Raw genomic sequence first — 23,727 nt, 5'->3', positions numbered from 1 at the left:
TTTGCAGTCATTCGTTTAATAAAATAAACAGTTTTCAACTATTAGACTCAAACTAGAAATTTTCAAATAAATCATCGATATTTAATAAAACTTCTTAAACCTGTGAGGCACTTCAAACAATGTGTTAGTGTTCACCATGAATATGCCGTGGAAACATCCATTCACATATATTATCGATGGACCTATTCCCTGTTCAGCGTAAGCTCAACTCCGATAAACAAAATATTTGTATCCTCCCTCTTGTCACAAATACGATTGGCTAGTGATGTATCACTTCCACTCCCCATGGGGAGGAGCAAATTACACACGTGCATTTTGACAATACTTTCTCATGTTGTTCAGATACTTACAGCAGCAGCAGAAAAGAAAGAAAAAAAAAAACTCGAAAGATTAAAAAAAAAAAAAAAAAGTATTTTAATTTCGCTGGTAAATAAATAATTGTTGCTTAGTGAGCAAAGGTTCACCACAACATTCGCGGAACCGAGATTCATGTCAGACGTCTAGACTTAAAAGAAGCAGAACACCCGTTCACAGTTGAGTTGGCGCCATAATTACTGCGCATGCTTAGTGTTTATTTCTATTGTTTCATTAGCCATACTTGATTGCAGTATTATCAGATAATCCGTATTATATTTTTGTCATTTATAATAATATAGCAGTTTTATATGAAGCTTCATAGTAAAAGTAATAATCCAATCACATGAACTATTTTGCGGAGGAGTACAAGCGTCGGTAGGACAACAGCAAATCAGCGAGATTTAGTTTCACGTGGCTTTGTTTATCGCAGTTTAGAGCTTACGCCGAACAATGTTTAGTAAATGTGATAAAATATTTTGTGAAATGATTGCTGTCTGGTGTGATAAATACAAAATTTCGTAAGATATACTGATACTATGCAAAATGGTAAGAACATTTATATACGACGCCAGTTCTAGTACAATTTCACAAAGAACTTTTACGGATGAAAGATTTTTAACAACATGAACTACATCTGATTATTATTATTGATGATCATATGTGAAAAGTGGATAGTGATATTGTTGATTTGTTTATTGAAGGACTGCATCATCGAACCATTAGTTTATCTTCAAAATTTGTTAATCAAAACAAAGAAAACAGAAATATGAGCTTAAACTGTTCATACTTTGTGTTGTTTGAAAATTAATGTGATAAACTACAAACCAAACATATCAGTTATCAAATCATGCCTAAACATTCACTGTTTCTACAAGAAAATTCAACTTGCGTTTGCATTACAAATAAAAACTGTAAATATATTTCGTGTGTAACTCATTAAAATTTAAAGATTTGAAATACAAGTTAGAACAAGCTAGTTCCTCTCCAGCACATGAGTGTGATTTTAATCTCAACCCACAGAGAGCCGGAGACACAAAAATAATAAAACTTGCTGCAATTCAAATAAGATGAACGAAAACCTTAAGAACTTACCTACGTAGACAAAGTTCTCAACGACCCCTCGATTTGTACAATTTTCTAGATGGTATCTGAACTCAGGAGCAGGTACATGGTGTGTTGAATCAAAAGGACAGACTTTCATTTCAGAGGTAGGGTGATTCTGCAATAAGAAAATATTTTTACACTAACTTTCAAAGGCAATACCATCATTCTTATTTTATTAAATGAGAAATCCAAACTGAAATACTAGTGCAAGCTAACTACTAAAAGAGTCGCAGAGTAGCTCAAATTGTCCGAAAAGAAATCCTGACAGGAACATAAGAAACAAACTGCCTACCAAATAATAGTAAATACATTCTTCTGTATCACAAAAGTATCTAGTGATATACACACTTTCACTAGATGCTTTATCAAATAGGGAAGGAGGTGCAGGATGAAGTGTTCAGTCTCTGGTGGTAAATTCAGTGAAAGCGCTTCAAGTTTAATTCCTTTTCTGTAGAGTAATAGTATATTTAGTATTTCCTAGTAAGTTACATACAAGGTGCTACCCAAAATATCCGAGAATTGCTACATTCCGCCGCTAGATGTCACGACGTACATGTATTAGCTACTACACCACGAAGTTGCGTTATCTTTGGCGCATTCAGTTATGACGTAGAGCTGTGCATTATGACGTATAGTTGTGCATGTCAGGACGTGTTTCAGTGCTTCTGCGATTTGACAAATGGCTGATGTTAAGGATCAACGGATCTTCATCAAGTTCTGTATCAAGTTGAAGAAAATTGCAGCCGAATCCCACCGCATGCTAAAAGAGGCATTTGGTGAGAGTGCATTGAGTCAAGTAAGAACATTTGATAGCGTGGTTTAATAGTTTCAAAGAAGGCCACGAATATGTGGAAGATGACAAACATTATGGTCGACCGTTAACATGCACAAAACCGGAAATGATCATGAAAGTGCGTGATGTGACTTGCGAAGACAGAAGGCAGACAATTCGCGATGTCTGTAACGATCTTCGACTGTCGTCCGGTACACGTCAACGAATTCTATCCGATGAACTGAACATGAGGGAAATTTCAGCGAAGTTTGTCCCTCGCCTTCTTAGCACCGAAAAAAAAAAAAAAAATCATGATCCACACGTGCACTGAGCTGCAACAAAGTGTTTAAGAGTGTCCAAAACATCTTATCCAGAGTTATTACAGGTGATGAATCTTGGGTCTATGGTCATGACCCCGAAACAAAGCAGCAATCATTACAATGGAAAACGCCATCCTCTCCAAGGTCGAAAAAAACCTCGACAAGTTCGAACCAATGTCAAGTCGATGCTGATCATTTTCTTCGACATTCGAGGAATTGTGCATTAGGAGTTTGTTCCAGCTGGTCGGAATGTCAACGGGAAGTTTTACTGCGAGGTTTCGAAGAGACTGAGGAAATGTGTTCGGCACAAACGGCCAGAGCTATGGCAAACGAAAGACTGGTTGCTGCACCATGACAACGCGCTCGCGCACATCTAAGTCGCTGCAACGGAATTCCTGGCTATAAACAACATGGCAACGGTTTCCCTCCCTCCCTACTCTCCTGACCTAGACCCGTACGACTTCTGAGTGTTCTCGAAGATGAAACTTGCATTGAAAGGGCTATGTTTTGACTCTACTAAAGACATCCAAGTAGAATTACAGGTCCACTCTTTACCCTGCGGAATTCCAGGAGTGTTTTCCAACGTGGGAACAACGCTGGAATCGTTGAATACATGCCAGACAGGACTACATTGAAGGTGACGGAGGACATTAGTACGTAAGTATAGTTTTCTGATTTTTACAATGACATTCTTGGATATTTTGGGTAGCACACGAAGATTTTCGGAAAATAAATTTCCCCCTGGCAGCTATGACATAGGTGTTTATGCAAACGAATAGCATAACGTGAAAATAAAGAACAAACTTTATTTATTTTTCTATAAGAACCAAGGACGTTGATACATTTGTCATACTCCTTTACAAGATACTGCATCCGGAAAAACTCCTTCATGCCTATTTTCACCTCGTTATTGGTTCCAAAGTGCCTTCCACTAAGACATTACTTCTTCAATGTCAGATAAAGATGGAAGCCGCTGGGTGCGAGATCCGGATTGTGCGGCGGATAGGCACTGCGCTCCCAACCGAGGGTGGAAAAATGATTTTGCGCTGACGCCGCCAAGTATGGTCTCGCATTGTCATCCAAAAGAAGAACGCAAGATATCAGAAGGCCACACCGCTTCCTGTGAATAACACAATCTAGTCCTGTCAATGTTCCACAATACCACTAAGGAATATTTGACAACGCCTACATGTCTGCCGCTCATCCGAACTTCTACTAGTACTGCGATAACGCTCTCTGCAGAGATCTTGGTTGTATGTCAGCAAATGACGCTTTTGTATTAAACCGATGTTCTGTTTGCCCAATTCTTCATAATTTCTCGGAAAAAGAGGGGAAACTGATTTTCTGACTTTACTCGTATTTAAGGATATGATTTGACACAGGTTTATATAATTTGTTAAAGATACAACAATTAATTGCGTCCAATAGAACTTTAATTGCACTGAACTGTTTCTGCATTCCTTATCCCCTTTGTCAGTAGTTCTGCGAAACTCATATTTATTTTTTTATTCCATTTCTCAGAATTTAATTTTGCATTTTTTTTTTTTTTTTTTTTTTCATGTGTTCAGTTGAAAAACAATGAAGTTTTAATGCAAATTCCCTTGTAGTCGAACAAATTATGATCGAACTACTTTTAACACTTTTTCCTATTTAGCTAGGGTCAGTTTTTCGGATCGCTGTCCCCCAACTGTTTCTACAGTGTCATTTTACACTGTGACACCACAATGTAACATGTCGCTCTTCACATAATCTGCCCGCTTCTTCTTTGGTCGGCCTCGAGCTCGTTTTCCATTTGGTTCTATGGTATCCACTTGGTGAGCTACGTATTTCAAGGTTGTCTTCTTACATGTCCAAACCACCTCAGTCTACTTTCTTGTAGCTCTTCTACTACTGATCTCACCTTTACTGTTCCCGGATTACTTTATTCTTAATTCTGTCCTTTCGCGTTATTCCACACATTCACTGTAGCATCTTCATCTTCACAATATTCAACTTCTGTCCCTTTCTTTTCTTCGTCGTCCAACATTCCGCTCCGTATAATAAGGCAGCTTTCAGTGCTGCTTAGTATACTTTTCCTTTAAAGCGAATTAGTAGTCTAACCAGAGAACTGTACGAATGGGGCACTCGAGTTGCCGGACGAGGTGCATCACATGTGAAAGAGGATGTAAAAAGATATCCATATGCAAAATTCTAGCGGCTGAGGGCAACATGGACGAGCGTGAGAGGCGAAAGAAGTGGGGCCTACAGTGGGACTTAATAACAGAAATATGCAGAATCACACGTTTCGCTCCCGAATGGTGAAAGAAATGCACGTCAAATGTATAGGAAGTGGAACACGAGAAGAGGTGCTATATTGTGGGAGATATGGACATCATGGGACTACCATCTTGAAAGTAGTCATCTTGAATTTGAATTCAAAATGTTAAATGAAAAGTGGGGCATGTGGTATATCAATTAAGACTGAAATTTTACCAGAAATGCATTGGTGCGAATAATTTTATAGTTTCTTTATTGTGAGTTGAGAAATACGAACATGCAACAACGTCTGGAGGTTATATATGGACATAGGCAACATAACCGATGTTTCATGTGAGTCCTGTTAAGGTACAAGTCAATTGTCCAGCAAAGAATACATGACAAAAAGATATACTGTACGCATATGACAGTGATCATGTGGAAAACCATATTATCTAAACCATTCGCAGAATGTAGTCACTGGATGCGCCTGTACAAGAAGAGTACAAAAAGTGTGTTCACATGCAATTCACTGGGAATGTTGCAGGGGATAAAGATTGCTGTTTGTCTGTGAACAATATACTTACTTGCCTAAAACACGTTTCATTACACTGTGAGTCGTTTGAAATACAATAACATGAATTATAACATAGGCAATTACAAGTAAATACATATATAGGCGCAAAAAGATACCGTACCAGTCTATGAGACACAGTTGATGTGGAGGGTATCGATAAGAATGTGCTGGAAGCAAAAGACATTTTCGCAGTGTGCACACCTGACGAAGCTGGGTTTAGTACACTGATCTTCCTGACATTCTGCTCCTATGTCAAAATCAAAACTAAAGGTCATTGGAGTTTGGAATTTTCCCGAATGTTCTTCAAGATATCCAGCTACGTAGAAGGCATACTTAATAAACTTAATGAACCAGGAAGCACGTAATTGAAAATGAGTGAAAGCTTGAAGACCGATGAAGTCTCGATGCCAGATACGAAACCCATCAATGTTCAATGCGGCGTCAGTGATAAATCGTACATACTGCTTGTAAGTGCGAAAGAATCCAACGTCTAGAGGTTGAGTTGAGTTGATTTTGAGTTTAACGTCCCGTTCAGCAGCGAGGCTATATGAGACGTGGACCTACTGATTAACGTGGAATCCGAACCACATCAGCTCCCGCCGGCGTCTAGAGGTTGAATAAGCCCAGTGCATTTGGGGGTATGAGTTGTTTGTGAAAGAAAACATTATCTGGAACAGCAGAATGTATCAATTGTGCATCTTTGTTACAAGACCACGAATCAACAAGCAGCAAAAGGCCATTTTCCGACACAGTTGGGCAAAATACGTCTTGGAAAAATAACTTCAGATCATTCTTGCTCATATTTGCAGTTTTTCGAGCAAATGCCTTGATATTCGAAGGAGTGTCTCGCATATTCGCGGGGAATTTACCTGTAGGTTCAGGAGATATTAGAAATAATGGTGATAACAGTTTACCATTCATCGCTTTAATCGGCATTATCATATAAGAGTGCGTAACTGCTATCGGTGATCCAATGCTAGAATACACCCGTTTAACGCCTTTAGTTGCCAGTGTTCTGCCTGAATGCAGTTCCTTATCAAATCCACTTTGATCTGTGTTAACCACTTGGCCTAAATTGAGGTTTTCTTCCACGACTATAGCCTTTGTTTCCTCGACAAACACGTCAGCAGTTCTCTGTAATTCTTGCTCACTTTTGGCAGATTTGGACACGGAGTGCGTAATTTTGCGTGACACAATATTGTTACGCTTTTTAAATTTTGCTACCCAGGAAGACGATGCCTCGAAGTTAAGAGTGTCAGTTGGATCAATGCCTTTCTTTACATTCATCGCCCACATTCGAATTGTCCGATCGTGAATTATTCCATTCATGGCCCGCGTTCGTTTAAAACGTAATAGCACCTCGTCGTTTATTTTACTGATGGACGTTTTGTTGAGGTTGCGTTCAAAAGTACGAAGGGGCTTCAGACTCCCCTGTAGAAATTTGTACCGTGAAAATACAGACGATGCTTTTCTTCTTTTACCGGATTTTTTTTTTTTTCTGTCTCAATCCAGTAATTATAGGTTTTCTCTAACTGTTCCTTCGTACATTTCGTAAATTGTTTTGGTGGAGAAGAGGCGTATGACGAACTACTACTCTGCTCATAACTGCTATCTTTTGGAGAATGAGTTGACGCATTCGCTACACAAGATTCTTCGCGATAGTCACTGCCACTACTCTCACTGTCAATCTCATTCTCATCTGCTAGACATTCGTCTATAAGTAACGTTTGATATTCTTCGAGCACCGTATCGCTATTTACTAATAAGCATCTGATGCGTTCAAAAGCATTACGATCTTCTCGACGGGGATTATCATCGGACGTCCCAAACTCACGAACTAATAACGCTACCACTACTTGGGGATTCATGTTCACGAACAGGACCCAAATACTTTCTACACTTCAAGCACTACAAGACAAAACGTCAATTTATAACACTTATTTACCAGGAAGTGAACGACCTAGGTCACATTAAACTTCACACTAGTCACTCTCTTGTCTCTATATTTTCTTCTACTTGCTGCTAACGCACGTCAGTTATTCATATCGCTCGCGCAGTCTCTCTCTGTTAGCACAGAATGTTGTAGATGGCTCTGTACTACCTGGTCCGACCTCTATCGTTTGGAACTTCTGTTTCTTACGCACAACTAGTTTGCATCTAGCCAGAGAGTTTCTAATGATCTACATTAAAATTACAATTGAAATGTAATGCAACAAAAAGCCACATTTACAATATTTTATATTACAATATGTTATAATATTAACCAATTAAGTCTATAAGTCACAGCATTATAATATCAGTCAATTATTCCGACATTCTTTGTGTTGTCCAGTGTTTAAACCCGTACGTGCCAAAATTCCATCATTGTAGGCTTGTAATGTAACAAACAATACATACGAATCAGAAACAGTCGTCAGCCTCAACCTAATTACCTTTGGATATTTTATTCTTAAGGTTTATTTCATGGGTATGTGACATTTGTTTACCCATCTCTGTGCTCTTTCTTACCTGTTCGTTTTTTTACTTCACGAGACAGTTACAATAGCAGTTTTCACACCAATGCATTTCTGGTAAAAATTCAGTCTTAATTGATATACCACATGCCCCACTTTTCATTTAACATTTTGAATTCAAATTCAAGATGGCTACTTTCAAGATGGCGCCCATGATGTCCATATCTCCCACAATATAGCACCTCTTCTCATGTTCCACTTCCTATACATTTGACATGCATTTCTTTCACCATTCGGGAAGGAAACGTGTGATCCTGCATATTTCTGTGTTATTAAGTCACACTGTAAGGCCCACTTCTTCCGCCTCTCACGCTCGTCCATGTTGCCCTCAGCCGTTACAATTTTGCATATGGACATCTTTTTACATCCTCTTTCACATGTGATGCACCTCGTCCGGCAACTCGAGTACCCCATTCGTACAGTTCCCTGGTAAGGTCACACAATACTCCTGCCACTTCTTTCCATTTTGTCCAACTGCTGCTAATTTTGCAGATTTGTTTAAAAATCAATTTAAATGAAAGAGGTACGATACGTAACTAATGAAAACTGCATACTGAAATACAATTAAAATTGAGAGCTAATGACATACATACGTGTGTGAGCAAATAGTCTTTTTTTCCAGCAAGCTGGCCACAATGAAGATAGATTTTTGGTGTGCGACTTTATTTGTTTCCTAAATTTTAAATATAAACAACTTGCTTTTGACAGTTTTTGGTGATACTGAACACATGCACAATAATGCACCAAATTTATAATATGAGGTAACTCAAAGAGGCGGCCTCAAGAAAATTAAAATACTCAATAACTTTTTAAACAACTGTTCCATCTTTTTTTTTAAAACCAAAATTAGATTTTTTTATCATATAACTCAAAATTAAGGGAGTTATGAAGTTTTAAAATTTTCAAACAATTTCCATTTTAAAACAGTATGACGGGTCGGATTCGATATTTGTATATAATATGAATGAACTAAATAAATTTGGTTTTAATCCACTCGTTCTTAGGTAAAATACTGTATTCCCTGTTTACAATAAATGAATTTTACGTACTATTATAAAAATAATGGATATCGTGAAATCTCCGCAATAGATATATTAATAATCCCCACACAAGCTTATTACAAACCAGAAATTATAAGAGGGTCGCTGGCAAGAGGATGTGATAAAATGGGGGTCGTGATAGGAATTAGGTTGAGAACCACTGTGCTAGAGAATATAATAGCAGAAAAGAGAGTGAGGGTTCAAAGTAAGCTGTAGTTGATGGACGGTATCAATGCAGAACAACTGTACGTGAAGACAAAGAGGTTACCTTCAGATCGTGGAGCATGGGAGTTTCTCAGCTGCAGCAAGTAATCCGCCAAATAATGACAGAATACCTATGATAACGATGATATGTATACAAACACCTGAAATTATATGAATTTGGGAGATTGAACCTCTCCATCGAAGATTTTCTGCGTACGCCACTGACAAATAAAAAGACTTGCCTCTGTATCCCATGATGAATTTCCTAATTTCGGTCAGCTCTGTAACCTTCCTCAACACCCATTCTGCTTCCAGTAGTTGACTTTTTAAAACAATCAGTGTTGAAAGCTTTGAAAATTATGAGAATACCAGTATGATCTTATTTTCCAATGATTATTAAAAAACTCAAGTACTACGATCAGAATTGGGTACTGAGGAAGGTAACACGAAATTCAGAGGTAGGTCTATTATTTAGTTACAACAAAAACTATTGTACAACAGCTCTTTAATTAGTACAACGAACAAAACAAAACTATGCAGGGAATATCGAATATTCAATAGTTTCAGTTACCTAGTTACGTCTTCTATGCCAAAAATAAGTAAATCTTCAGCGAAATATTTAAGAGAAGTATCACAGTCCTCCGAAATACCATACACTGCCGAAGATATTAGGAGTTCCTGGATTAAGGGTGAATTCAAGAGAGGATTCTAGGTGCTATTTGAATGTTCGAAAAATAATTGTTCATACCCATTAAATATGTCTTTTCAGTCGAAATACTTAACTATTCTGTGGCAGCCAGTTTTCGAATTCGTTCGTCTTTCCTTTAAAAATAAAATAAAATGCATTTATAAATCGACCGTTCACAGCGCACTAATAAGAGGAATTTTTAGGACCATAGGCCTTTGCTGATTTTGTCTTTACTACCCGGAAAGACTCAGATGCTCATTTTCGGCAAAGAGAAGAGTATTACGTAAGTTTCAAATTATTAAATGCGTGTTCCTTGATGTCCTTTCACTAATCAAATTAATATTATTACGCGACCATATTTGAGGCACCTTAACCCTTTTAGCAGATATCCTCACAATTGTGAATGCAGAACACACTACTTATAAACGTTGTGATTTCTAATATACTCAACAGATGGCAATTCAGTACCTGACAACTTATCATTCCGACACTCACAAATGTGCTTGCAGCTAATTTGTGGACTAAAATCCTTTGATTGGCATTTTTGACAAATGAAAGTAGCATTCACGATTGTAAGGAAATCTGCTGAAAGGATTAACTACAAAAAGTATTCCTTACCTTTCTACACTTCACAAGATGATACTGCATCCTATGCTTGAGTATCATATGAGCCTTCTCATATGGGCACTGTATTAGTACTTCTTTGTACATCTTGCTGTAAGTAAATGAAAGAAATAAATTACTTCTTTTTCTGTTAATAATGTCTGCTATGTATATTAATTTACAATTACGCGTCTCACATACAATCCACCCAACACAGGTTGTTTGGTGTTTTCTACACTATCATTTGTATGGCATATGTCCGCAGGCTGTATTTATACCTACAATAGTTAACCTTTCCTAAAGTGAATCTGTACCAGGAACCCAGCTCCTTAAGGTAGTAAGCATGTATTCTGTGATGAAGGAACCATATAACCCATGAATCCATGTATAGTTTTGTATAGAACAGCACGGCTTAAATCTGAATTCCCACAGGACAACCCATGAATATCCTGATATCCAGTAACTGACATCCCTTGCATGCTCAACAGATGTCTCAGAGTTATGCTTGGAGCTAGCCTATGCTAAACCTAACGAAGCGACAGTAAGGTCTGCTATACACTATAGGATAGATCCTAGGAAGTCTCTTACGAGTTTTCCTAGAGTCAAAATCTCAACGTGTAAGGCATCAGATCGCATGTCATTTCCGAACCATCTTACGAGATTTCTCTTGTTTAGAGAACGCTCTATTTATTAATATATATATATATATATATATATATATATATATATATATATAAGATTTCGATTTAGGCTATGGCTATTCGGTAATTTTACTTTCGCCAGAGCTGTAAATCATACTGTGAACCAGTCAGGGCTTCCAGGCCTTACTACCACACCTTTACTCTCATTCATGCGAATCACGAGAAATAATCCTATTGTATTACATACATTTTTCTGTGATTAGCTAATTTTTCGGAATTTCCCTGTATTTTTGTAAATTTTATTTTGTTATACACGCACATACTTTATAATAGCAGAGTTCCAAATACTCTGCACAAAGCATTTTCCAAGCAGCTGTTTCTCGCTAAAAATCCAATTGCCTGGCAACACGTCTTTCCCTTCCCCCCCCCCCCCCCTTCCTTTAGAAATATTTTACTGATTCCGAACCAGCAGGCGGTCTATTGTTCCAAAACGCACCAAATACACTCGAGCTGAAGTATTCTGTGCGTTTTTATTGTTTTCACGTTTGCAGCGGTTGTGATTAGCCATCCGCATTTAAATACAGGGTCAGCGTATTCCAAGCGTACACATGAGCCATAAAAACGCGTTGCGAGAGCATCGAGAAGCCGTACACTTAAGCGACATCAGGTGAGAGAAAGTGAAAACAAATTTGTTTTCTCCCCGCCAGCTGCCATATTTGTCCACGATACGAAGCAGGGTTGCCAACAGGCAGTCACCGTTTAGTACTAGATCGAAGGTTTGAAAATCACTAAAAATCACTAAACGATAAACGATAACTACAACTGCAATTAGTACTCATTGTTTTCTTCTATATACCCTTTCAATGTATTTGCCCCCCACCCGAGCTAAGATAAATAAAAATTGGAATTACATGTTATTCTTGTATACTAAAGCAAATCACGGGGGGATGAGGGGGACATATCCTTCCAATCTTGGAACTGAGGGGACTCTTTCCCCAATAATCCGATTTGAAATGCGTTTTTGGGGAGAAATGTGATTATTTGTGTCCGATTGCCACAAAGGAAAGTGAGATGAAATTGATGCCCCCCAGAATAAACCTGAAATCTGCCCGCCTCCCAATGTTGAAGACAACTCTGCCCTCCTGATCGTCTACAGCATTGTTTTCCAACTTCATAAATATTTTGAACATCTCTTTAAAAAAATGGGAACGGTCTTACCTGCCCCCTCCCCAATGTTGAAGACAAATTTGCTGCGCCACTGCTCTTGTACAAAGAAGGCAAATAAAGTCCCAATGGAGCCCACTCTCATTTGCTTTTGCCTCCGGACAAAATTTTCTGGAGGAACCCTTGTTAGTATTGTTCGTATTGTCTTGGTCTCTCAGCTAGGAACCTAATAGTTAGGTTAATAATACAGAAACAAAGTATAAATATGCAAAATCATATAAGAGTTTATGGAAATTATCTCCTGTTTATTTCTGTATAATACCTTGGACAATGGAGTTCAATCCTCGAACCCCTTTGCTTACGCCACTGCGCCACTGATTACACAAATAAAACGAAATGATGGGACAAGTTTAGTGTGATTGAATGCGTCATGTAACTGTGGTCAACTTAACAAGTGTGTCACAGGTGAAATTGTCTGTCTGCTGCTATTTATTTTCTGGTGCATACGTTTTATTCATACTACTTATATTGTTAAAATTTATGGGAAACAAGTAAAGACTGTGCCTGTGTGCGTGACAAAACGTAAGTGTGCCGGATAATTATTACTCCATTTGCTTCAGGAAACTGCTTACTCACTCTAGCAACTCCCAATCACACCCCATCCCTTTTCGGTTAACAAAAGAGACAGCAGGTCAAAGATAGTGTCTATTTTCCTACGGTCATTTACAATAGGAGTTTCATTTAGTCAAAGGGGAATAAAGGACTGAAAGTTTTTGTATTTGATTCGAACTGAAATATACTTCTTCCTATTATTTGAAGAACCCTTTCTTTGTCGTATCTCTGCATCAGAAATGAAATACCAAAAATCACTAGAATGTGCAGATTTTCTCAAAGTACGTACTAGATCACTAGTTCAACAGTAAAATCACTAAATCTAGTACGAAATTACTAAAAGTGGCATCCCTGATACGAAGTGATCTGGGCACGATATTTAAGATAGTTTATTAAGGCAATTGTGTCGAACTACGCACATATATCGTTTTTAAAGGTAATAAGTATATTTTGCACAAAATGCGATATAGTACATAATATTATTCCGAATGCAGTAATGGTGTGTTCTGCAGCAGGCGTCATTTTTACCGCGATGCATTGTGGATCAGCACCTGGCAATGCCAATCGTTATAACAAAGAAAAATCTGTGTGTGTATGGCACGAGAAGACAAAATTTCCTGTACGATCTTTTATAAAATTTTCCCTAAGAAATCTCGTAAGAGAAATCCTATAAGGTATAGCAGGCTTAACTGGACGTATATAAACCTTTTTTTTTTTTTTTTTTTTTTTTTAATTGTCACTGTACTAACCTTTGTGTTCCAATAATAATGACCTAATAAACATTAGCTTATGATCGATATTTCAAATACAATACACGAGTGCCTTTCATCAGGATGAACTCTAAGCCAAAGTGTGAAAAGTTAGATTATTCACATTCTCAAATATAACACTTCAGTCGCAATAACCAATAACTCAAAGTCGAAATAGTAAGTATTTCACTAAATGTCGAAAACGCACTATTAATGTGTGCATAGCTATTTCCTATATATTATATAAATATATATGACTAAACAGTGCACTATTTTAGTATATATACATTAGTATTCTATTTTTCAGGTTGTCTTTGCCCGTCTTCTGATCAATCTTGAAGAATCCGTTGAACAATGCACCCATTTCTTTCACATCAATGTCGCAGAGACTTCTTACGTTTAAGTACAATGTAGTCTTACAATCAATGTTACCATAACAAACTTTTATACAATTTGGTGATTAAAAAATTAAAAAACAATAAAAAATACTTTTTGTAACACAGATTTTTTAAAAATGTCTTCTGTATAATAAAATTTCTTTTAGAAATATAAATAACTTAAATGGCAACATTAATTATATGTTAAATATACAGAGTAAATCGAAACGATGGACTCGATTTCAGAAATTTATTCTGTGATATCTAATAATCATATGCTATTGAGAGACATGAGCTTTTAAAGGCTCTTTCAAAGTTTAGTTTCCACTTTCTACCGCTAAGTCAGTAGTGAACAGTTTAGAAAAATGGCGTTGACTGGAGAACAGAAATCTTTCTATACCGGTATGCTTGATTATCATGTAAGCAAGCCTGTGATTAGTGTGCAACGGCATTTCCGTACCAAATGTCGGAAAGATCCACCTACGAGGAACGCCATCCCTAGGTGATATGAACATTACAGATTCGGCTGCATCCGTACACGAAAAACGACTGGCCATCCGTCGACTACAGCGTTGCCAGATCTAGCATAATGATGCTAGATCTAGCATAATTTGCATGTCTTTAGCATCTAGCATCTTGCTTTTAGCATCCTGCCCAAATCTAGCATAATTTCAGCAAGTTTATCAAAAAGCCGTAAAACCTGGAGATGAGAAAGAAGTTGGTCGTGGGAAGAAAAAAGAACGGCAGAAATGTATCCTCTTCCATTGATCCATACAGTCTTATTTATCGAAGTAAGTTAGAAACGGCTTTTCTTTTTTCTCCACCCAGAATTTTGTAATCCTTTAACTGCGAGGCATGGGCGGAGCTATGGGGGCCATTTTCCTCCCAACTTTTTGACAACTTCACCATCTTTATTTCTGACTTCATGACCATCTTTATTCCTGAAATGAAAGGTCCGAGACCGACGAAAAATCAGCTCCCCAGCAGACAATTCCCAACTCCGCTTATGCTGCGAGGTAATTTTCTTTCAAAATATGTAAACAAACACTTTACATTCATTTATACGGTATATACGCCATTGAGTCTGGCAAAGACTACACTAGTTTAGTTGAGTTAAAGCTTTGGTGCGTGAAGTATTGAGTTCTATCCACGCATCCTTGCGCTCTGCGTATTTTAAGTTACGTTATAGTATCTCAACTTCGTTTTTTTTTTTCTGTCTTATAAAACTCCTGAATTAGTAATTATGAGGATCTAGCATAATTTGACCGAATCTAGCATAATTTCGATCAGGTTTTGGAATAATTCCGAGGTGTGAGTCTGGCAACGCTGGTCGACTGGGAAAGAAACGAGTTCGCAGGAAATTGGCCTGATGTGTGCCGTGTTACGCGAGGTGTTCACATGGAACACTTGTGGTATGTTCGAAGAAAACTCTGACAGTTCAATTTCTTAGCACATGTCACACAATTAATTTACATATATTCATTACATTTCACAGAATAAGTTTTTTGAAATCGGGTTCATTATTTTTACTTTCTCTGTATACATGCACATTACAAAATATACGTTTCAACTTATTACACAAATTTCCATATGCAGAAAGAGCAACTTATGAATTATTAATTTAAAAAAAAAATCTTATAAAACTTTTAATAATATCATTCCATATCTTAATAATAATATCTTTATCAATATAATTCCTTTTGTCAGTACTGAAGCCCGAATTCTTGGTTCTGAAATAGTATGCCGCGAAAAACATTTCTTTCAACGTGAGAGGGAGCATGTCGTAATACGATAATATCCTGAACTGTGTATTAAGACTTTTGCAAATGCTTAAGATTCTCTGTTCTCCTTAGATTCCCTAATGTACTCCTTAACGTAGGTATTTATATTTCTTTTCGTCATGCCAACGTATGACTCTTCACAATCACAAAATACTTGATGAACGTACAAGTTTGCCAACAAAGTAATTCTTGTACTGACTCAGGTTCCTTTCCAAATTACTATATTTCTTCCTTAAAAATGTTAGTGTGTGTTTCTGCAATTTTTCCAATGTAGTCATATCATACTCATTAGCTATTGCAATTCTAGTAATTTTTATTTATTTATTTATTTATTCATTTATTTTTCCTAACACATCTGAGAGTGAAGACACTACACTGTATAGTCTTAAAATCATATTGATGTAAACACTGGCTTTTACCTTTCAAGAGTGGGCTGGTTTTCGACATTTGTTGAAATCCTGCACTACTCCGACGCTGAGTAACTGGCTATTGCTATTAAAGTGTTACATTATAAAATGTGAATAATCTAAGTTTTCACAATTTAGCTTAGAATTCATCCTGACGAAAGGGACTTTGTATTGTGCCTGAAATATCGATGGCAAGTTAATAATTATTGGATCATTATTATTGGAACGCACAGGTTAGTACAGAGTTGAATTCTAATGAATAGAGCCACCCATATTCTTTATTCTTGTTTAATTATGCTTTATTTTTTCCAAATTATGCTTTATTGTTAATTTCAATCATTGTTTTACATTAATCGTGTATGATGTATAATATTTACTTTACATTGAATATTCTAAATATCTTGATCTATTTATTAATATTTTATGCAAGCAATTTCTTTCATATTTAATGAACTTTCTACTTAATGCACTGTCAAGAGAGATGCTTTACTCGAATCAGTTTTTTCTAACACTTGTGTGAGCCAAATAACCATCAGTATACAATAGTGCGAGCCGGAAAAAAAATCCATTTTCATACTTAATTGTGGATTTACGTAAAAGGTGAGTAAATACACAAATCCGTGCAAGTTTACAACAGACCGTCAAAAAGGCATTCTCCACCCTTATTTTCTTGATACATGTCCAAATAATTGCATACAGATTGATAATATGCGTGTTACCTGTCGTGGAAATTCACTCGCAGGGTTTACAAATCATTTCTTACGATAGAAGTTCTGTTCAGATATTTACTTTAGGACGATTTTCCCTTCGGGTATAATTACGAGTCCGGACGTATGCCATAAAAATGACTGTGCAAAATACACTAACAAACTTGCGTTGGGTAGCTACTAAAAGCGAGAATGCTACCTTATCCAACTGAGTGAAGGTAGGAGCGCAGCAAGGATCCCGCGCATAAATGAGGATAGTGGAAAGAACAGTATATAGGGTATAACCCAGCGTACTTGTATACTTGTTAGAACACTGGTCACAGTTTCACACTAAACATAAAGACATGTTCCTTACATTGTGAAGGAATATTCCGCCAGTGGAAATTAATGTTACACAATAGTTTTTCATATACACTCAATCAACTTAACTGCAGTGCAGCACTTGTAGTGGTTTGATATTTCTGAACCTAAAACACTGGTTTCCTACATTGTGCAGAAATGCGTTGAGTTGATTTTGAGTTTAACGTCCCGTTCAGCAGCGAGGCTATATGAGACGCGGACCTACTGATTAACGTGGAATCCGAACCACATGAGCTCCCGCCGGGAATCGAACCCGGGCCACCCACGCCAAAGGCGCGTACGCATTGTGCATAAATGCGTCGACAGTGGAATTTAATATCCTACAGTCCTCTTTCAAATGCATTCACTCATTTTAACCGTAAAATTACAATATTTATGGTCTATTGTAGACCTCCCATAAAATTTTATCTAATACTGTAATTCTTTTTGTTTTAATAGAAGGAATATAACGGAATCTGGACAATAGATCGACATCTATTGTTTCTTTCCAGACACTTGACAGCTTTCGGATGTCTGGAGGCAGACTGCTCTCACTAGCGAATTTCAGAAGAGATTAGATGAAGGTCTAGGATTGTCTATTAACCTCGAACTCTCTACGATCTCGATCTTTTCGTAAATGAGAAAAGTTGTTCACACTAATATATACTGCCGAATACTGAAATCCCGTACGATGCAAATTTATGGTTTCCGGTAACCGAGGAGGTAAGTATTTATAAAATTCAGATATACTCACTTCACTCAAGTTTTGCTTCCGAGTTGAGCCACGTTGAATGCCTATTAATTCCATGTTTAAATGAGCTGGCACCAGGGTTGGCAAAAACCATGGTTTTTATTTATTTTTTTTTTAAAAAAAAGTTTTGGTTTAAACCATTTTTTTTTGTTTGTTTGTTTAAATAATGAATAATCTATGTATTTATATCATATATGGACAGAAATAAGCTTGTTTCGCCTTGCTGTTGTTATGCAACAACCGGGTTATGCTGAAAGGGGTCGCATAAGCTTAAAGCGGAATCCAAACCGCTTCTCGACTTACATCCGAGAGAAACTGTCCTCCATTTGAACTCGGAACCAGGACTAATTGGCCACAAATGCGATACGCCTGCCGACTCACTCACGAAGGACTCCCGATAAAAATACGTTGTACTAATCTTTACATATTTGTTAATATATTTGTCAAGAGTCATTTCAGACGAACAAAAAGCTAAACAGTTGTGGAAGTGAAACCACTATACAGAATTACATATGGACAATTTCAAAGTACTACAGAGTACAGAAGAACTAATTTAGTCCAACTTAGTTAACAACGACTTCTATTAGTCCAAGTTTAAAAAAAATACGACTTAATTTGCATATCAGTAAGAAAAGTGAATCAAGATACAAATTATTTGAATTCACTTTGGCTCAGACACATTTACACATACATAGATACCAAAGATACTTCTCATTTCACTAAATGTCCGTCGTGGAGTTTGTATGAACCCCTCTCCCCCCCACACACACACACAAAAGTACGGCATTTCGATGTATTTTATCAATAGTAAACATTATTGAAACGAAATAATATTTAGAATTTTTCTTTGATTGCAATTACATAATAATAATAATAATAAAAATAAACTATTAAAAAAATCACAAAACAAACATTCATAAACTTATAAAAAAGACAGGAGTTGCTTTTGTAGTATAATCTTTTTGAGTAATGAATGGGGAATTTAGGTCTGAATATAATACGAATAATATACGGGAGTGAAACGTGATAACCCACAAATGTGTGTTCATCAAGATTTTACAAACACTTACACGTTTACGAACAGTTTTCGTTTTTTGGTTTAAACCAGTCAACCCTGGCTGGCACTTTTTCAATGTCGGTTGAAACAAACAAACAAACATTACAACTTTGTACATTAGAAGTTTTTGTAATTTTTCTCCGAGTAAACGGGGACCGCATGCTACCATCAATGTTGACGGTTAAGAATAGTCTGTCAAATTAAGGAAGTATTTTCCTTTCACGTTTTTGTCTTTAAACGATTCTTTAAGACATTCTGAACTGTCCAAATAATTCCGCACCTATTGATAATATGCGGGCAAACTATTGCACCCTTAAAATTATTACATGATTTATTTCTGCTATCCTATTATATACACTTATCCTCAATGAAATTCACTTGTAGTGCTTTAGAAATTATTTCTTAGGGTAAGAATAGGCGTGCAGATTGAGAATAGATCGTAAAATTAAAACAATTTTTGGTAATCCTGTACTTTAGCGTTAAGAATTAACATCTAGTGATTTCAGTGCTGCAAGATACTAATAATGAAATCAGGGTTAGGTGGCTTAAGCCAAAAAACGAAAAATGTAAAAGTGTAAGTGTTCGTAAAATCTTGATGAACACACATTTGTGGGTTATCACGTTTCACTCCCGTATATTATTCGTATTATACTCTGACCTAAATACAGAAAGCAACTTTTTTTCTCTAATATATAAGTTTATGAATGTTTCTTTTGTGATTTTTTTTATAGTTTGTTATTATTGTTATGCAATTGCAATCAAAGAAATTTTAAATATTGTTTCCTTCTAAATGTTTACTATTGATAAAATACATCAAAATGCCATACTTTTTTGAGGGGGGGGGGGTATACAGACCTCACGAGAGGCATTTATTGAAATCAGAAGTATCTTCTGTAACTACTTATGTATAAATGGGTCAAAGTGGACTCAAATAATTCGCATCTTTATTCACTTTTCTTACTGATCTGCAAATTAAGTCGTTGCACTTCTTTAACTTGAACTATTAAAAGTCGTCGTAGTGAACTCACTTGGACTAATTTAGTTCTTCTGTACTCTGCAATATTTTGAAATTGTCCATATATAGGCCTCCTTCTGTATAATAGTTTTACTTGTGCAACTGATTATCTTTTTTCACTTCTGAAATGACTCTTGACAAATATATTAACAAGTATGTAAAGATTAGTACAACGATTTTTTATCAGGAGTCCGTCGTTAGTAAGTCAGCAGCAGGGTGGAAAAAATCATGATTTTTTTTAAAAAATCATTTTTGTTGATCTTTTTGATTTAAATCAAATCTTTCTCCTCGTATAATACAAGTCGCGAACTGAAGAAAAAGCATTAGGAATTAGTATTAAATGCTAATTATGCCATTTCAGTGAAAGTACTGGGGTTGAAATTTGAATTATCCCAAATCGTTAACCTATATCGATCCCAAACAATGTTTCTTAACCCTTTTAAATTATGGCTCTTTTTAAAGGTAAATTTAGACTTTCAGTCAAGCAGCTAAAGCATCATCCCTATTTCTCCTAGGATAATGGTACATACATACCCTCTTTAGAATAGAACAGCTTTTGAAACGGTAACATTCACATTTCCTTATTGTGGTAGGAGCTGGTACCACACGTTCTCGTCGTGGGATATGGCAACACTCCTAGCCACGTGCTGTCTACTACCTATAAAGGACAGTCCAAGCATGACTCGCCCTTCTACAGATGCACCGCAGCCAGTTCCAGATAGAACACATCCAGGATCACGACTACAATGTGTACTTCAAAACAGAAGTAGCAAGAGACATTTTCCTCAAGATCTTCAAAGACGCAGAGCCTGCCACAACCTTCGGATCACTCTCAAGTATAGTGGACAAGCAGAACATCAAACACAGAGACACTCCTCCAATATCTGAACCAAAATCAGTTGTAACTGCACAGGAAGAGAAACCACAGCACATACAGGTGAAAAGCCATCGCTCCGGCCCTTATGAGGACCAAGCTAGCACACAGGAGAAAAGCCAACACACACAGGTGTTGAAACCACGCACCAGCGAGACAACCGGCTCTTATGAGGACCACGGGAGCGCACAACAAGAAACTACAACCACCAAACCAAGAGAAGAGACCAAACAACAAGAAGACATGCAAACCAACCAAGACAGAGAGGACGGCTTCCAGGAAGTGAAAAGGAAGAACAAAAAAGGAAAGAAAAAAGAAAACCAAACCCCAGAACGCAACCACACAGAAGAGAATGAAAAAACGCAGAAAGAAACCACATACACTTGTGTTATAAAAGGAGTATCCACATCAACGGATACTTCCCTAATCCAGAAGGCGCTTATGAATGAAAATATCCGCTTCACGAGTTTAATCCGGATCCAAACAGCCAAGGGACCTGCTTCGTCTGTTCTCCGAACATCCAGAAGATGTAAACCGCCTCACGACATATGGACTCAAAACCCAAACAAGACACTACAAAATAGAGAACTCGAAACTGCAACCAAGACCGATGCCCTGCTGGAACTGTTACCAGTATGGGCACCGCCGCCTGCAATACACAGCACAGCGTGTATGCTTCCGGTGTGGGGACCCACATAAAGAAGAATGCAAAAGCCCAATAAATAAGAGCTTCTGCGCAACGTGTAAGTCAAAGACTCGCAGAACTGGAAGCAGCAGTTGTCCATCCAGACCAATGGCTCCCAAACAACAAAAGTTCACAGCCTTCACATATGAAGAGGAAAGTCAACCCAGCGGCCCTGTTCAGAGCCACGGCACCATTCAGCACGAACCAGCTGAACCCGCTACGCAGCAGCCGAGTTATCCACAGCCAGCACAGGACCACATCCAAACAGCAATAGAAATAGCAACAGATAAGATCATAACTTGGGTTACATCAGTTCTAACCATCTCAGCACCTGTACACAACCATCAGAAAATACTGGACGCCATACAAACAACCACCAAGAAGATCTTTGGAAAAACCATAAACGCTCTCACAACAACAAGTGGAAAACTTCACATCACAAGACCAACATACGCAGAGAAAATAAAACAACCAGCTAACACAAAACCAGCCGCAACCACTGACGAAAATAAACCGAGAAGAAAGAAAGTCAGGCCTCAAGCAACAAGCAGTAGTAGCAGCGGAGGGGAATGCATGGTGAAGAAGTAGCTGCAGCCTGCAGACCGATGACGACCAAAGCACAGATGATGGACCACGAGAACGGCCAAATTGCATGCTTAAAAAATAACAACAAGCCCCACTAACAAAACACTTCCCAAATACAGACTACACAGATTATAATAAACACTCTTACAGATAGGTTATTTAACTTAATTTATTACTACAGACTTGTTTACATGGATTTTTGCCACCCTTCTGCAGTGGTTTTGCCATGTAAATACTATTGCATGCAGCATGACCGATACAGGGGTTTTTTTCCTGGCTTCCAGGTTTTTTATCCCTCTATCAACACAATAAAATCTTCTTTCGCGCTTTCCTATCTTCTATTTTACCCTTCTTTCTTTCTATTTACACTTTAACTACAGATACGCGTGTAAATGTCTTTCGTAAAAGATAGAAACCGCGAGACACACCCACCGACATAACCTATAGGGTACTAACTGCATGGGGGAGAGGCATGTAGAATGTGGTTGATGCCTTACCCACTATCCAGGGCGCGGGCTTTCCCGAGGGGCGTCCTTATTTTTAACTTTTCTGTTTCTGTTTCTTTCACTCGCCCTTCTACTTCTTCTACGTCTTGGTTCGAGTCCGGCAGGCAGCAGCGGAGGAGGCCCATAGAAGATCCTAGTTTGGAATGTGTTATTGAAAAGTGACAGTGCTGAACTTGTGCATGAAAATGTTACAACCAACAAAGCGAAAGTGGACTATTAACCCAGCAGTTTCCGAAACTTAAGTAGCTGGACAGTGCTGAATTTGTGCATGAAAATGTTATAACCAACAAAGTGAAAGTGGACTATTAATCCAGCAGTTATCGAAAGTTAAGTAGCTGACTATAATTTTTTTTCTTTTCCTTTTCAAAATATCATTCCTTAACTTTGTAAATATGTAATTCGCAAATATATTCTCGAAAGTCGAACGAGGTGTTTCATTTCCAATTGCATCCCTAGATTTCATCATCTACTTTCGTCAAAATAATTTTGCAGGTAAAAGACGCGGGTACTCCTCTCGTTACCGGGCAATGTGCTCGTTGAACGGCCTTGTACGTTGAACGACCACATGTTAAGATTATGAGACTTAGTGTTCGCGTTCTTTTCTTGCTTAGTGATGCAAGTGGTTGATGGAATCTCGTGGGCGACGAATGAATTGGGATGCCCGACTTTGTTTGTGTACGCGTGATTCTTTGTTCTAGTATAACGGTGCGTCGCATGGTATAGTTGGCGCCTTGCACTTAAAAGTTTACTGAGAAAAAGGTGTGGCCCCTTGCATGGATCGTGAAGCTTGTATCTTCATATCATTTTCTTTGAACGCGGAAATATTAATATACACGCGGCAATTGAGTTTTCTTTTGGATTCAGTACCGACCACTAGAGGTTTACTATGAGAATTACTCTATTATTCGCGGTAAAATTAATTCAAGTCATCTGCGCTCGTGATTACCTATTCTGTGGTTTGCAGGCATGTAATTTTACAGGTGTTGTAGATATTTTTGCTTCATTTTATTTGTGTGTAGGTATTCCATAGTAAAGTATTATCCATAAACTCGTGTAATTATTAA

General features: G+C 37.5%; 1 protein-coding gene across 4 annotated transcripts in view; it reads right to left on the bottom strand.

Moving 5' to 3' along the window:
* The window catches only part of LOC145684264 (uncharacterized), a 77,624-nt gene that overhangs the window by 39,519 nt on the left and 14,378 nt on the right, over positions 1-23,727 (bottom strand). For all 4 annotated transcript variants that reach the window (XM_081756393.1, XM_081756394.1, XM_081756392.1 and 1 more), the window contains exons 2-3: positions 10,429-10,525; positions 1,450-1,576 (exon numbers count right to left, since the gene is read on the bottom strand). In XM_081756393.1, coding sequence (XP_081612519.1) covers positions 1,450-1,576; positions 10,429-10,521 — 220 coding nt within the window. In that variant the 5' untranslated portion in view covers positions 10,522-10,525. The remainder of the gene's footprint in view (positions 1-1,449; positions 1,577-10,428; positions 10,526-23,727) is intronic.

Source organism: Thermobia domestica, chromosome 4, assembly GCF_964235325.1.
Source record: "Thermobia domestica chromosome 4, izTheDome1.hap1.1, whole genome shotgun sequence".
Lineage (NCBI taxonomy): Eukaryota > Metazoa > Arthropoda > Insecta > Zygentoma > Lepismatidae > Thermobia > Thermobia domestica.
This window is presented reverse-complemented; position numbering and strand designations above follow the sequence as displayed.